The sequence below is a fragment of the Cydia strobilella genome, chromosome 7 (genome assembly GCF_947568885.1).
Source record: "Cydia strobilella chromosome 7, ilCydStro3.1, whole genome shotgun sequence".
NCBI classification, from domain to species: Eukaryota; Metazoa; Arthropoda; class Insecta; order Lepidoptera; family Tortricidae; genus Cydia; species Cydia strobilella.
This window is the reverse complement of record NC_086047.1, coordinates 14,929,703-14,946,869: the sequence shown is the minus strand read 5'-3', so window position 1 is coordinate 14,946,869 and position 17,167 is coordinate 14,929,703. Positions and strand designations below refer to the sequence as shown.

Sequence of the window (17,167 nt, the reverse complement as noted above, 5' to 3'; positions counted from 1 at the left end):
AACTGTATTATGCGTTTAGAGTAATTTTTCAATGTGATTTATAATTTAATTTTAGATTATAAATTATGTTTAGATTATTATGTACCTAAGTATAACATACCTCTCGTTATAGTATTAAGGTATCGGTGTCATATTGTAATAAATAAAATAGATCATAATCGTGAAATAAACAAATCTAATCTAATTTAATGTTTACTTATGATAAGTAATTGTTTGTTAACGCGTTACGTTATTTTATAATTTTATAAAACCACAAATAAAATAAAATATATTTCGACACTTGTTTTATTTTTGTAACTATGGCATTAGCACTTCCAAGAAAATAAATTCTAACAAACATTTCTTAAAATTAAAAATATTCACATTACATTGAATATTTTGTTTTGTGCCAAAGATGCCTCGCAATCATCTAAATAACACTTTGCGTGTACGATTTGCAAGGCGCTGATTCGTGTTCATATATAGCCTAACTTACTTAAGAGGGGGTTTAAAGCCATGAAATTAGAAGGAAACAAAAGATATGACGCGCCGCACTAAACTTGCGATGGAAGAAATGGATATAGCGGGGGTTTTTACTCTGAAAATATACTTCTGTTTAAAATATTGCTCGTCAGATCCCTCGGCTATATCACTAGCTATTTGATACTAAAATAAGATGGTTATTCTTAATTTCATTGCATTTGCCCTTGACTAAAACGTCTAAAATTTTTATATAAAAATACAATGTTTACGCAACAAATGTTCGTGCTCCCTTAACGGTCACCTACTACTCACTTACTATACATACTGCTCCACCATACATAACAGATGCAAAAAAGTCCAAATTCCAACTTATTTTTAGGTGGCTAATATAGCTGTCATGCACGGAAGCCAGTATTTGTACAGTCAGCAAAACTATTAGCTTAGCACCCCTGCATACATACAATTTGTATACAGGGGTACTAAGCTATTAGTTTTGGCGAGTGTTCCTTTACGTTTGGAATCATTGTTTAAATTCCACAGCGTTATTTTGAAGATGGTTGACAATATCGTCGAGAACGCTGGATGCGCCTATGCGGAAGAGCTTGGGGTCCAACCACTCAGGTCCGAGCTCGGTGTACACTAGTACTAACCAGTTGACAGCGTCGCGGCCCGTCTTGATGCCGCCTGCTGGCTTCAGGCCCACCTGGAGGCAAATTATTTTTCATGTCTCATGCTCTGAAAGAGGGTCATTGTTGTTTTAAAAGGTGTGTAGAAAATGATACGTGTCTGCACTAGAGCACTTTACGTTCGAAGTACGATTTTCGTAATTTTTTTACGATAAGCAATTGAAATTTGTGTTTAAGTGGATTTATTATACAATTTTCATTCTGATATTTGACTCTCCATTCCATAAATAACGATACTTTTGCCTAAATTGTTAATTAAAAGTACCCTCAATAAATGCTATAAAAATGTATACTTGGTCATGTTTAAAAAAAAACACATGCATTTTACTTTCCTCGTATTCGAAATGAAAAGTAGAGTGTTTAACTAGGGTGAAAGGCATCATTTCAGCCTGGGACTATTAGTAGAAATGAGTGCCTTTCATCCCTTGGTTAACAATCTACTATTGTTTTACGTATATTTATTCATTTTTTGGTTGATATTGGGCTGCAGCCGCGCGCGTCAGTTTACGTCTTTGGCGGTCAAAGGATTAAAGGGAGAAAACAAAAACGTTGTAATAGGGTTTAATTAATATTAATGGCAATAGTAATTTTTATTAATGGCATCAGTCGATCAGGTTTGTTTTGAGGATCAAATGTCTGTATGGGATCCATTGTCTTAAAGCAATACAAAAGTCACAAATGATGGTCAAAGTCTGGCACCCGCACTTTACTGACGAAACGCTTCTAACAAATTGGCATTACATCGTGACGTCAGATGTGTCGCTATTTAAATTAAGGAAATTGCGATTTTGTCAGTGAAATATTGCGTAAATGTAAGGAATCGAATTGTATCATTTTTTTGTTTCCTATTTGGAAGTTAACATTTTTTTTGAAACGAACATATATTTATTAATTTTTAAATTTATTGTGATAAATTGCTTATTTTTTATCTATTTAACTAGATTCAGTTATAAAATTCAACATGTGGAAACAACCCTATTCGGTAGGTATAGTAACAAGCTGAATTCACGTACCTTGTGCCCCGTCATTTGGTAGAACTTCCTTATGGCCCTGCACATGACCAGCCCTACTGGTAGGGTCGCGTTCACTGCTTCGTTTCCAGTGGAGGTCTTTATAAAGTCGGCACCGGCCATCATGGATACCATAGAAGCTTTGTACACCTGTAGGCAATTTTAAGTTTCTTAAATGACAGGTCAATAATTAACCCATAGTACAAAACTAGCTTAGTTAGTTTACAGTTGATACTTGTATATTAAAATATTCTTATCAAAATATTAGATAGTACGAATATGTTTATTAACAAACTTAAAAAATGGCTTACTGATAGAACTTTTTATACTGTAATGCAATTATTCGACATTGACAAATGCAATAACTATTTAATTATTACCAAACTATAACTACCTATGTAGGTACTAACATGACATGATATTTTAATCTTGACCTATTATTTCTAATGTAATTTTAATTTAATGAACATAATTATTTATTATAAAGATAAAGATAATTTATTTGTCAAACATGAGTAAAGTATTATGGAGATGTTATTTATAGTGTACAAAGTAGTCCTTCATGTTTTGCCTCTCGGCGTACACAATATAGTTTACCTAAATACCTATAATTTTAATTCTAGACATAATTTTCTTATTATTCTCAATTATGTGATGATAATAATTTATTTTCTGATGTTGACATGTAATATTTTAAGAATATTATAAATAAATGAGTATGAGTATTACATTTAGTAAATAATAAGGTGTCCAAATCATGAGAAGTTTAGTCTATATATTACTTACATTTTCATATGTCCCTAGTTCCCCTACACCAAGTATGACCTTAAGGTGAGCCGTCCCACATTCCTTCCGCATCTGTGCCACCTCATTATACAGGACGTCCCATTTCCCTGTCAGTACGAGACTGCGGTCCAGAACAACATCAATTTCGGTTGCTCCATCACCTACAGCTTTTCTGATTTCCAGGAGCCTCGGTTGCAGAGGATATAAACCAGATGGGAAGCCAGTGGCAACTGGAATAATATATTTTTTTAGTAAGAATATTGGAAAATTGTGTACAAAAATTGTAAGCAAAATACTAGTTTTTTCTCACAAGTCTCATAACTAGTCTGTAATAGTAGAAACTGGAACAAAATAACACTAAGGTTAGGTTATGATTCGTTTTTAAAGATTTTTTTTGTATAAGTTCAGTGGCAAACAAGCATACGGGCCCGCCTGATGTTAAGCAGTCTCCGTAGCCTATGGACGCCTTCAACTCCAGAGGTGTTACATGCGCGTTGCCGACCCTAACACTCTGCACCTTCGTTGAGCTCTGGCAACCTTACTCACCAGCAGGAACACAACACTATGAGTAGGGTCCACTAACTTCCCCAGTTGGGCTCTGCTCTAGATCTGGAATGACATTCCGTATGCTGTGCCCTACCACACAATGTAAGATGACATTCTCAGTGCCCATACCTCTCTTTTGGATATAGTTTAAGGACATACCCGGATCCATGATCCGATGGTCCGGTTTTTTTTAATGTGTTTTTTTGATAATGTGATTTTGTGTCAAAATTTTAGTTTGTATGTAAAATTCTCAGGATCAAGCAGACCCCAGGCTCCCATGAGCCGGGATAAAGCGAGGCAGATGATGATTAAGGACTATACAGCATCTCTTAAGTAGATGTACTGAACTCTAGAGAATGATAAAAGAAACATGCCAATGAAATACTTTGGAATTATTAAATAAAATTAATTGAAACAGTGTAAAGTCTTAAAAGAAATGTTTGAGCAAAGTTTGAATTAAAATGTTGTTTTGGTAAGGAACTTACCAGAAGCTACTTGTATTTCATCCGTCAAGCCCATGCGTTTGAGTGTGCTGTATGCATCAGAAACTCTGTTGGGGTATACACATACTGCAGCTGTGCGCACCTTCTCATCCTCACTGAGACCCAAATCACTGATTAATTTTGCTGATAAGGGATGGGCAGCCTAGAAAAAGAATAAAAACCAAGTATAATTTTAAATATTGTTTCTGTGATTTTAATCTTACTTTTTGACCAATCTGTCAGACCCATTATAAAAAACCAGACAAGTGCGACTCGGACTTACCCACCGAGGGTTCCGTACTTTTTAGTATTTTTGATTTCAACTGTCTAGCTATAACGGTTCATGAGATACAGCCTGGTGACAGTGACAGACATACAGTCGGACAGAGGAGTCTTATTAATAGGGTCCCGTTTTTACCCTTTGGGTACGGACCGTAAAAATGGCTCATTGGTATTGCTTCAATTTGTAAAATTATTTACTTACCTACTGGACATAGCGGACATTAACAAACCATTAAAATGTATAATTTTAAATGTAAAAGTACCTACCTATTAGTTCATTTATTACTTTTTTTTGCAATAAGGTACTTTACTAGAACTTTTATATTTAACTGTAGAAAGGTTTTACAGCTGTGAGGGTCATAAAGGGCTTACTATCATCCTTGTGAAAAATAATAAGTTTAGGTACTCTATTGAAGTTTAACTGTAGTATTAGTTTAAAGTAGGTATAAAACTATTATTATGAGCTATTGGCACAAACCTTTATACAGAGTCTCGATACGTTAGATGCAGTGTCGTCGCCGGCTAAAGTAGTCAAGTCTATAACGGTGATAGCTTTAAGTAGCCAAGCATTCAGGTTCTCAGTGCTGGTCACCGGGTTTTTACCCAAAATTGTTTTAACTTGAATATCCACGCTATTTCTATTTATATGGATATTTTTGAACATGGAAGGATCTGGAATTTAATTTTATGATTAAAATCTTCCATATTTAGAACGAGGAATAGTGATAAAGATACTTTAAAACTTACCAAAACTTTGTACTACTTGTACCATTATTATAACTTTGTGGCTGAGTAAGTAATTTACCGACTAAAACTTAGTATGGTATATCTTCGGTAATTGATGTAATAATAACTATCGCTTAAAGTGATAAAGTTATCAATAAAATTCTGTGATAAGAATACAACAAGTTAAAGGAAGGAAACAAAGATAAGATTTATCTTCAAACTGTCACTTGTGTTACTGTCAACTGTCACATAAATAAAGCGTTCCAAAACGAACAGTTAACCCTTCGGGTGGCAGCACTGTTACATCAAAAAGCTGTCAAGTGGCGGCGCCATTTTGCGCGAAAATGCTTAAGTGTCAGAGGGTCTGACGTAGTCTGACGGGTGGTCAATAAAAAATTGGCGGCTGTTACAAATTTGACGATTATTGTTTATTTTTGTATGAAGGTTACACATAAAACGCATGGCGCTATAATAAGTATGAGATAGGCTATTAATTACGTTGACAAACATATATTTTCGATATATGTGCAATTCGCTAGTCCTCATTTAACCTAGGCCGAGCAAAAGTTTTCCGGATTTTTATATAGAAGAGTCTAGAAATACAAAATAAAAGCACTATTTCAAAGAAAAATAATTTTATTGACAGTATTACACATGTATATACAAGGAAAGGTAATAAAATTATACCTTTGCATAAATCTTTTATACATTACAAGCATGTCAAAGTTGGATCTGAAATCTGTCACGTAAAACATCAGTCAAAAACTGAGTAATCTTTCAAATCTTGTTTTGTTATCATTTATTAATCAAGCGTTTCAAATTATATATTTATTTTGCAGAATGCCTCATAAAATATGTATTTTCACCGACTTTAGTAACAAAACTTCCGATTTAAAAAAAAAAATGAGTCGATTAATATGGCACTTGAAAGCTAAAGTAGAAAGATGACCTTCGTACATTGTTTCATAATACCAAGTTCCTAAAGTTATTCAAATTACAATTTGTAGGTTTTACAACTACATTAAATAACATTACAAAAATTTATAAATACAATGCCTTTTTTTATTAGAAAACTGCATAACACTGTGACAAAAATCGAAAAAAATATTACTAACACTTTTTTACCAGGGCTACATTAGTATGGATACGACTTCTGATATTTTTTTTATGTTGAATGTGAACTACTAATAAGAGGTAAATTGTACAAATTTTAGCCCAGCTTAATAAAAAAACCAGTGGTTAGCTAGATTAAAAACAAATATAGCCAAACTGAAACTTTTACGTTTTAGTTAGTTAGTATTGCTGGGCATTTTCCGCAACTCAACATCCAATGTGCCTATTTTGCGTGAAACGAGGTAGCGCTACTCTAACCACCCCAGCTCCTCCACGAAGCCGAGCAAAGTCTTCAGGTTGCTAGTTGCCTCCTTTAGTGTGCATGGATTCCCTAGGTATTTGCTCCTATATACTTCTACCTGTTTACAGTCTAGGAGAATATGTTTTGTTGTTTCTTCTTCTGCCATGCACGCTCTGCACATGGGGCTGTCATATTATGTAGGTGTTTGTTTAGTGTGTTATGTCCTGTTATTAATCCTACTTTTTTACGTAGTTGAATTCTTGGTGTTTTCAGTAATATTTTGGTAAGCTTGTGGTTCAGTTTCGGTAGAATTTCTTTGGTTTGCCTGCATGTCTTCATTTCATTCTAGTACTTGTTGTGCAGTTGTCTGTGATGTTGTTCTAGCTGGTTGTGTATGTAGGATATTGGTAGGGGCATGATTGGCTCGGGTCCATGTGTTTCTGAACCTTTCCTGGCCAGTTCATCCGCTGCATCGTTTCCTCTTGATCCACTATGCCCCTTTATCCATTGTACTGTTACTTTGTTGCCTTCTTTGCTCACTTCAGTGAGACTCCGATGACATTCAAGTATAAGCTCTGAAGTAAGTTTGTCGCTGCATAGCGCTTGTAGTACCGATTTACTGTCTGACAGTATTAGTATGGTTTCGTGTTTCACTTGTCGTCTTGTAATAGCATTGCAAGCTTCTATTATTCCTACACATTCAGCTTGGAATACCGTATTGTGTTCACCAAGGGATTTTATGATGTGTATGTTCAGGTCCTCTGAGAAGACACCACATCCTGTCCCTGAGAGGTTTTTTAAATAATAAATCAGAGGTTTTTAATACTTGAATACTTATTTATTTTATATGAAACACATTATTTCGTGTACATTGAAGAAAGCGGAGACAGAATGACAGGCAGATTCTACAGGATTCTTTCAGAGGATTCTTTCAATAGGTTGCGTTCAGAAACGAACTACAAATACTACAATTATCAAAATAAAATGTTTTTAACGTTTTACAGACTATTATTTAACATTCCCCCTTAATTGTAGATTAGTTCACAAACATTTTTAAACTTAACAGGCTCTAATGGCTTGGTTAGAATGTCAGCACAGTTATATGAAGTAGGTACATACTCTACACATAAGGGGTGGTGTGGTGTGATGACCTCCCCGAGCGGGAGACAGGGGGAAGTTTGGGTGGGCTTCGGCCCGCCCAAAGGTCCGTCTGTCTCCTCTGGTCCACCCTGGGCAACGTCACTAGCGACTGGCATTCGTGCCTCTTTCTAGTCACGGCTAACATCCACACTGGTGTTGTCAGCAGGAGTGGGTTACTGCTGACAACCTACACACAACCCACCTGTGCTAGGACCTGCACAGTTGAGCGCCGTAAGCAAGGATGACGGGATCCTGGCGATTGAGCCATTGCCAACCCGCGTGGCAACACGTCTGCTTCGGCCCGAATTTCGGGCGAAACGGTGGCCCGGGCTACTAGCCACAGTCCGGGAAATGGTCTAGTGAGGTACCGTAGGTGGGCTCACGGCAAGAAGTGGGAGGGCCGCAGAGGTAGTTTCGGCTGCTGATGTGGTGGTGAAAGGCCATGCTGAGGAGATTCGTTTAGGTGATTCGGGCGGAGGGCGTCTGACCTGGGCGACCCTACGTCCCACCTTCACAAATTTCCGATGTCGCGCAACTAGCCAACTTCTCACTTCTATACCCGAGTCGGTGTCCTAACGACTGAAAGCACCTTTTATATGTGCCGGTAAGCGTTCCCAATGTTGTGGGCCCTTGTAAAGTGGGAGCCGATGAGGATGAAGATAAACGTACGAACTATGGATAACAGGTCGAACGAAAACCCCCAAGCTGATCCAGCAGCGTTCATCGCTAATGGTGAAGCCACACATGCGAGACAAGCTGTCCCAGAGACAGTGCGTCAAGCAAACCACCCGGCTGGTCAGCAACCTAGTTCATCTGGGGAGCAGACTGGCCCAAACACATTCCTGGACTGGCAGGTAGTGGACCGCAGGCCCAAGAAGCCGGCACCCGAACCGGCGCCGAACAAGCAGGATGCTGCTGGCAAGCCTCCGCCGAAGGGGAAAGGTTCCATCCTACCCCCTAAGGCAGGAAGGTCGGCCAGTAGCCCTGCTGTTCCGCCTGCAGTTCCACCCAAACGACGGCCAGGCAAGTTCGCACGAGCCGCTGCTAAAAGGACGCGAGAAGAGTCCTTCTCCCCGCAAGGAGATAACAAAAAGCAGCGACTAGTGAGCCCCAGCCAACCGAAAGCGTCGTACGCACAAGCAGCGGCATCTGACCTGACGATCGTCATCACGGACGCAAAGTCGGGTAAGATCTCCGCTGAAACATCCCACGCCATTCTCCGCGGGTTGCACCAAGCAATCGTGGTGGAGGCGAGAAAGAACATCGTGGGAGCCCGGCCACCTAAATTCAAGGGTAAACCGGTTTTCGCTGAGGGGCAGCTGAGGGTCTTCGCAGAGGACGAATACTCGGCCGCCTGGTCTCAGCGATGCATCCAGTCCCTAACCTTGCCAGACATCTCCCTAACGGCAGTTCGCCAGTCGGAGATGGCAAGGAGAGTTAAGTGCGGGCTCCTTATACCCAACATAAACAACTCGTGTCGCGACAGTCGATCCGATCGAGTCAAGTCGGATCGGTTCGACAGTGTCGTGAAGTTTAAATAAGATATTGTCTATGGTTTAACATTTCGATGAGACAAAAGTTCATATTTGGGTAATAACCGGCCATTCTCTCATTAGAAGAAGAAGAAGATAGATCTAATAATGTGATCTGATATAATGTGTGCTATCAAGTGTTATTATCAAGAAGCCAAGAAAGGCGACGCGCAGAGTCGGTGACCACATGGGCTGGTTTACCTGAAAGCTAAGTGTTTACTGCTTTGTACCTATTGTCTTATACTATTGTACAATTATCTTGATTTATAACTTAATAGCCATCTTGCTGGTTGCCACGCGGTAATCCGTGGATCCAGTAAGTTTGTACCTATGAGTTCACGATGAAGGTCGTGGAAGTTCTTTGGAGCCCATCTTAGGTAAGGCGGACTAGGTAATTTATAGATTATGTAGGAGAGAGGTGGCTTCGGCTGCTGGCGTCTCCTTCGTCAGTGTGGCCGGCTCTAGGAGTTCTGTGGTTTTGGCTGCTAGGTTCTCCTTTATCTTGTGCAGGAGTGCAGAGGTGACTACGGTCGCTATGTATTCCTTTATCAGCACGAAAGGGTGGCGGCTTCGGCCGCCAGGCGCCCCCCTTATGATTGTAAATGTGCAGCTATGGCACTTGGTAGCCTTCATCCGGTCTAGTGAGATGGTACTCATACATGTTATAGTAGCTAATAGATATCATTTGACACTTATTTATGATTGATGGAAGATGCCATCATCCTTAGAAACATATAGACATAAAAGATAGAGGTTTAAACTCTCATACTTAGTGGTAGACACTTAGTGATGCGTCATTTCATATAAACCCTTTTAACCACAGATGGTGCATAAGGCAGATGAGCGAAGCAGATTATCAAGACTACAACTGGACTGTGAGGTAGGACTAACCACTCCTCAACACTCACATACAATACCATTTATTCCTATTGTCGCGGAGTTCTGGACTATTATGGTAGTCTAGTATATTTGCTTGTCTATAGTGTTCATTATGAGAGCGTCGCGACAAAATGGTGAAGTGTGCTGAGATTTAGGATTGATTGGATCCTTGGACCTTTCCAGTACCATTTGTGGTTTATAAACTTTATGAGAGATGACGGACAGATTTTCTAACTACTTTACAGTTGTGCGTCGCAAAGTTGCTTGAGTTTCAAGTCTGTTAATACTAATAAACAAGTGTAAATACTTGTAGTATAGTGTAACATTGAGTTAATTCATTATTGATACTCATAGACTATGTAATTTAATCTCATTTGGCTGGAAGTGCTAAAAGTCAATACCTAGTAAATTTGTAAAGTCTAATATTTGAATGCTTGTTTCAATATAATTTGTTTGAAATATTAGTTTAGGGATGAGGCATTAATCGCTGCATCTTTCAGTCTGCGGCCGAGGCTGTTTGGTGTTGTTATCATTGCTTCATGGGTTAGATAGTTCACGAGTAGCTTCGGGGAGGCTATTACAAGTAGTGACATTCAAAAGTTAAATGAATTTTTGTTGTTAAGTCAATTGCTTGATCTAAATTAATAAGTAATGAAACTTAAGTACTAAATGATCAGTTTCTAAATTGCCTTAAAGTTCACTTGCTATGGCACTTATTACTGAGTGACTGACAAAAAAGCTATGTTATGAACCCCGACAGACACTGATAGTGAAGAAATTGTCTAGAGCGACATAAGATTCACAAATTAACTAATGAGGTATGACTCAAAACGGATTGAAATTTTACATACCTACAGATGTACCCTATTAAATTCTGTTGAAAATAATATGATAGTCAAAATACTTCTTGATAAATTAGAAAGTAGATATTCACATCATGCTATGCTATGCATACCTACATGTACTGATTGTTAGTGTCAAATAAATCAATTGATTTTATTTCTCTTGTCCCAGGTGTACCTAACTTTCTAAGGAGAGTCAAACTTGACTTATTACAGTGGACAGAGATAAATCAAAGTATCAGAGAAGCACACTAGATAAATTTAATTTCAATGATATATGAGATAGTAATGTCAAGTCATTAAGATACCTACATGATTGTAGTAATTGGACAGTAACATTTAAATGAAAATGCTACCTGAGAAGTGGGCCTAGATTTGTTTTTTATTGCGCTTTAGTATTGTTGTAAGCCGTTGACGGCACAAATGTGTCCGTACATAAGGATGGTTACCTACTAACTAACTAGTTGAGCTAACTACTTTATTACCGAAGTAGACAAAACATTTTAGTACTTGTTGAAATTACATGCTGACAGTAAGTAAGTCAAGATTATTCTATTCTATGTGTCACAACACGCTTGAGTATCTCATCTTCTTTCCTGATTCTTGAGTTCAAAGTAGTCCTTTGATTTCAGCTTGACTGTAGGCGGATAAACTATATAGTACATAACTTACCTTGATATACCTGCAAAACTATAAATTCAGTTAATTTATTTACTATAAATTCAGTTAAATTATAGAGTTGAGCATCAGGAGTTTCAAGAAACACTCAAGTGTTAAACATACGTATTTTGCTGACCATACATGGTCTATGGTACATAGTACCTACAGTATTAAGTAAAGAAATAAATATTCTTGATTGTACACATAAAGCGAAGGAAAATGTACATTAAATGAAATACCTACCTATAAGTAGTCAAAGGTATACAGATTTACCGCAGTATGTAATAGATAAATGTAGCGCCTAGCTTGTTCAGTTCGTTCTAAAATATTTACATGTAGCAAGGATATTCAACCTTTATAATTTTCCTTGTGGGCCCCTAGAGTTGGTATATGTTGGTCAGAGTATAATAACTAGAATGTAATATAAAGTTGCTAAGGGGAATTGTACCTTAAGAAAGTAAGTAAGGTGACCCAGGGAATAACACTCTTGAATTCCCTATGTACTTTTCTTTGGACAGCTAAGTCGTACTTTGCTGTGATTGTAGTGAATAATAAGATAAGCATTTAAAAATTGTTACTGCATTCTAAATTCTCACAATGTTTATAGAAAGGGGTAAGACCATATTCTAATGTGACAAAGCAATATGCTGCACTGAGTAGCTAAATACAAAAAATAACAAAGCTATCAGTTGTTAGCGTGCTTGTCGATACAGTGTCTTAAGAAATTTTCACTTGTGAAGTTGAGTAAAGCCTGAATTCGACTTGGGTTATGTTGAAATAGAATGTTGACCCATATTCTTACACTTTGTTTTAAAGTATTGAGTAAAAAATGCATTATTGGACAAATTATCCATTTATATACAGTTTCAAATTTCTAGAGTCGTTGCCTACACTTAATGCTTGCAGGAAATTTTGTAAAGCATTGTGTATTCTTATCTAATAGTAATTAACAAATAATACCTACAATTATTATCAGAAGGTATACATACCTTAACCATAAATAGAATGCTATTTAAAGAATAAAGGGCTGACGGATGTTTATATACGGAATGACAATTTTATTTGACACCAGTCTGGTGTTCCAGTATATTTCTTTAATTCAGCATGATGTAAAGAATGAAAGGTGATATTCGAAGGTACAAATGAAACAAAAACATAGTCATGAAAATATAGTTTAATATTCAATATTACAGTAATGTTGTGAAAAGAAATTGTTCTGTTAACATTTTGTTTTGAGTGTCTATAGCAGAATATGCAATTAAATTTGGAAGAACAATTTTGTTGATAAAGTGATTATTTAAACTTTAAATAGTCACTTTAAATTTTAAAGTTTTGACGTTTGTCCAAGGTACAAAAGGTATCACGTACTACGTTTGCACACGGATGGTAGCCTGTTCGAGAAAGGGGCTTGTATCGCGTATTGTTTGAACAACAGATCAATCATTTGAGTGCGTTTAGATCTGAGGTCGATTTGAGAGGAGTTTCTGTTGTTCCCTAAGTAACACAGCTAATTGCACGTATGATTCATCCACTGGTTTTATATGCAGTTAAGGAAATTTAGCACAAAGGTCACTGCTAGAACATCATACACACATGTCCCATAAGTACGTAACGTACACCTTTAGTATATCATTCTTAGTTTTAAAGGGCTAAGAAAGATTGGAATCAACCGAGCCGCCGGAGGTCAATGACATCTTGACATGGACATAGACTGACAATCTTGACATTTGTCAAATTTACTTCGCGCTATTTTCGCCCGCGAATATGTCAACTTGAGGTTCGTTTGAGTAACCGTTTTTGACGCTTGAATAAAAATTGCGATTGTTGATAAAATGAAACTCTCGTTTATTTGTGGATACTACGGGGAATAATTGTTTTGTTATCGTCGTCGGCCGTTAGGGCTTTGCTTGAAAATTAAAGGTATTATTTTCTAGTCCGGTCAAAATAGTTGTTGTATAAAGGAAAGTATTATACACAAGTTGTAATAAGTCCGGTGTATAGTTGAAAATTTAAATTCTAAAAATTTATTACTTTTTATTAATTTGCTGTTGGCAAAGGACCTGAACATTAGCGATTCGAATTTTGTTTTTATTAGTTTTTAGAAGTCTCGCCCCGCGCCCGTGACATGAAATGTTACAAAAGGACTTCAATTCAAATAAGTATGGATATATGTTTTCCTAATTCCTACGATTAATTGAATAATTGGAAATTTTAGTCTCTTGAGTCGTTAGACATATGCAAGAAATTATTCGGGACACCGAATATTATGCCTTCGTATAGCGCTCAAAGGAGCATGGGCGTATAAGCTCAATAAGCTCTTATGAGCATGATGACATGAAAGATATGAAAATAATTCCTAATTTTACAAGTCACTAAACGCAAATGCTTGTGACAAACCTTAAAATTTGTAATTGGTCAAGTTAAGTTTAATTGTGTAGAGTATGTAAGAATACTTCCGTGGGAAGAATAAGAATTAGTAATAAATTTCGTAAAATAACCGACAAGTTTAGCATTATACATGAACTTATAATGTAATGAATTTAAATTGTAACTAGTTTCTTGTTACAGTTGGTTGTTTGAAAGTGATATATTAGTATCATATTAATAACAGAAGATTAGTTCTTCACTATGTTTTCTTTATGATATAGAGAGCATATATATATATATATATATATACCTAATAAATTTAAATTTTACCTTATAGGTATAAATAAATACATGCCTACTTAGTAATTCTTGAGTCAGAAGTAAGGAAGTTGAAAGTGAAATGACTATAGTGTACCTAACCGTAATAATTAGGTAATTATTCATTCTTGCATAGCTCAAACTGTGAGCTGATGACAAATTAGTATAATTGTGATAAATTAGTTCATGCACAGCGTACTTTGCTATAAGTAAAGGCGAGTCAGCAGAGGTAGAAACATTCAGTATGTTTCTATTATTTGAGATCATTATCATCATCATCATCATACAACTAACAATTTTTTTTTATCCTGATATGAAATTTGTTGAATAGAGAGTTGGCCTAAAATCTAGAAGTTAGATGTTTTGCTGAGCATGTAAAAAAGACACAAATTTGGAAGTAGAAAAAATAAATAAAATAAGAATGGAAAATGTTCCTTCTGCCTAAATATTCAGATTGATTACTTCAGTAAAGTTAGCTCCCTGATGGATTTTAGCTCCTTGCCACAGGTAGCAACCTGTGGCAGGGAGATCATGTTCATCCGTTTTATTAGTTACTTGGATAATGAGAATAAGTTGATAAATTTAAGTAACTATGTATTGAGTAAAAATTTGAATTTAAAAGAGTCTTTGGAGAATTAATGAGAAATTTGACTTAGAGATGAAATGAAATGAAAAGAAAAATCATTATCTGGTTGAAACTTACTTACTAGCCAGTGATATTTAGTAATCAATCGCAATAGAATCAATGGCAACAACTTAAATGATGTTAAATATACTATACTGTTTAGACTCACTTGTTTTAGTCACTCGTGCGACATGTTTCGGAGAGCATAAGTTTCGTTTCTCAAGCACTAACAGTGCAAGCAGCGTTCACGACGGCTGTGTATCGCGTACCTACCGTAAAATTTATTTGATGTTAATATGTCTCACGACAGATTAAATTCGATTAAGTGATGTTATTCAGAACGAATGTAGTCGAAGAAATAAGCTATAGTATATACAGATTCAGAATGAATGAAGTCGAAGAATTAAGCTATAGTATATTCAGATTCAGAACGAATGTATTCGAAGAACAAAGCTATAGTATATTGTGGTTTTAAAGTTCCAGAAGGGAAAGATGTCCTCTTGAAGATTACTAGCGATTCATAGAAAAATATGTTGAATTATTGAGCCTTTGTAAGACAGAGGGAATATATTTCTCCCATGATTGAGAACTTTGTTTCAAAGTGATAGAGTTCAATTTTGCATAATTTCTGACATCCTTATGCCTTATGAAGGATCAATATGATGATGAAAGAAACGGAAGATGTGATTCTTATTAGTTATGTTATGGTCTTAGATACCTATAGTATTTCTATTAGAATGGGTTCCGTAACAAGAGCAGTGCGAGCCGCGAAATTGAGGAATTAGCAATTCACCTAGTATTAGGTGCAATAACTTGTTGACCCATTCATATTTATTGCTTATAAACTTTCTTGAATTGCCGTTTACATCCTATGTATTTACATCTCAGATGCACGTGAACTTTCTCGTCATATAGTTTGAAAAGGAGATACCTATGTTATAATAGCTACGTTGACATACGGAAGCGTTTCACATCGATTGATTGAAACGAATAAAGAGTTAACATTTTGGCCGTTTGGGTTATAAACGCCGCGCTTTGATGATATATTTGTTATGTAACAATATAATGTGTTACAACAAGAACTTTAGCAAAATGGAGTGCAAAGTAGATGAATATTATTGAATATATAATATATATGTCATTAAAGTTCTTAACTTCAGACACGTTGGTTAACAGTAATGGATTACAATGATATAGTTTGCCTTTATGTGTAGAGAACGATAATATATTCAGTAAACAAATTAAGAGAATTTGTGCAGACATTATATGACGTAATTGAAATTGAGTATGAAATTTGCATACAACTTCGGGAGTAACGATTATAAAAATGAATTAATATTGCAGATCGTTACAAGTAAATTAAAGTTTGATGTACCTATCAAGGAAACTCTCGTAACCAAATTAGATTTTGAAATAGTAATTTAATTGAATTATTATATATATGCTTACAGGCAAATGATGTTGCCACAGAATAACATAACGGGTTTTTTAGTCTCGTGGGTAAGAGTAAGCGATGTTTATACTATGTGAAACAGTTATTTTAGACTACATGTTAAAACACTACATAGGAATCGCTATATTAAGCACTGAATTAATGGCACACTTAAGAACAACGGTAATTACGTAAATAATCGACAATTAAGATGTATGGTTCTGAGCCATTTTAAGTTTCGCTTTGGCTATTAATCTAACTTATTTGTGCTTTTACTTGAGTATGAGGACCCACGCCCTTCTCGCGCTGAAGAGGAGGCCTGTGCCCAGCAGTGGGACATTATGTGGGCTAAATATTTTAGTATTATACGAGTAATTACAACGAAGTCTTGTTATTTTCGATCAAAAGAGATCTGTGCCAGAATTTAAATAATTCTAGTTTGTCATGTACATGTGCATGTACTTATATGAAATGCCTAAAGGCAGTATTTACGTCTAATATAAAATATACTCTTGGAGATAAAACTCATAAATATGATACTTACATCTAGGTGTTCAAATAACACTTTATGAGTAGTCTTGTTAGTATACAGACTGTCAGATATTTTCGTTATTAATGTTAAACGATTACGACTTGAAAGTGCACTTACTTGCCTTCTTCCTTTTATTGGGGAGGGCTGCCAAGCAGGACAAGTCCATATAGTAACGAATGAGGTTGACAGACCAAGACAGACAGCAGGAAAGACAGAAGACAGATTCCTGCAGCTACTGCTAGATTTAGCAGCAGCTACTTTGTTGTGACATCGTGTAAGGCCCGCGGTGGCATCGATGTTTTTATTCACGCATGAGGCGGTGAATGTAAAATCTGTACCTATCGTGTAAGGCCCGCTGTGGCATCGATGGTTTTATTCACGCATGAGGCGGTTAATGCAATTTCTGTATCGTGTAAGGCCCGCTGTGGCATCGATGTTTGTATTAATGGGTGTAAGACCCGTAAGATATCCGAGTACGATTGTAATCAAGTAAGACCCACAGTGAC

The 17,167-nt window shown here is 36.4% G+C and overlaps 2 protein-coding genes across 2 annotated transcripts in view; both read right to left on the bottom strand.

Moving 5' to 3' along the window:
* The window catches only part of LOC134743223 (uncharacterized), a 281,924-nt gene that overhangs the window by 49,144 nt on the left and 215,613 nt on the right, over window positions 1–17,167 (bottom strand). The window lies entirely within an intron of this gene.
* LOC134743203 (deoxyribose-phosphate aldolase) lies at window positions 282–5,183 on the bottom strand. Its single transcript, XM_063676582.1, has 6 exons — window positions 5,002–5,183; window positions 4,733–4,926; window positions 3,976–4,135; window positions 2,945–3,174; window positions 2,162–2,308; window positions 282–1,165 (listed from the first exon to the last, which is right to left on the bottom strand). Exons 1-6 carry the CDS (start codon window positions 5,024–5,026, stop codon window positions 983–985), a joined length of 939 nt encoding a protein of 312 aa, XP_063532652.1. The 5' UTR covers window positions 5,027–5,183; the 3' UTR covers window positions 282–982.

Excerpts from the sequence above, each read along its gene's own strand:
- LOC134743203 (XM_063676582.1), bottom strand. The coding sequence starts at position 5,026 with ATGGTACAAGTAGTACAAAGTTTTG. Across the intron at positions 4,927-5,001 it reads ACAAGTAGTACAAAGTTTTG|ATCCTTCCATGTTCAAAAAT; the intron begins GTAAGTTTTAAA and ends ATTAAATTCCAG. Across the intron at positions 1,166-2,161 it reads ACCAAATGACGGGGCACAAG|GTGGGCCTGAAGCCAGCAGG; the intron begins GTACGTGAATTC and ends ATTTGCCTCCAG.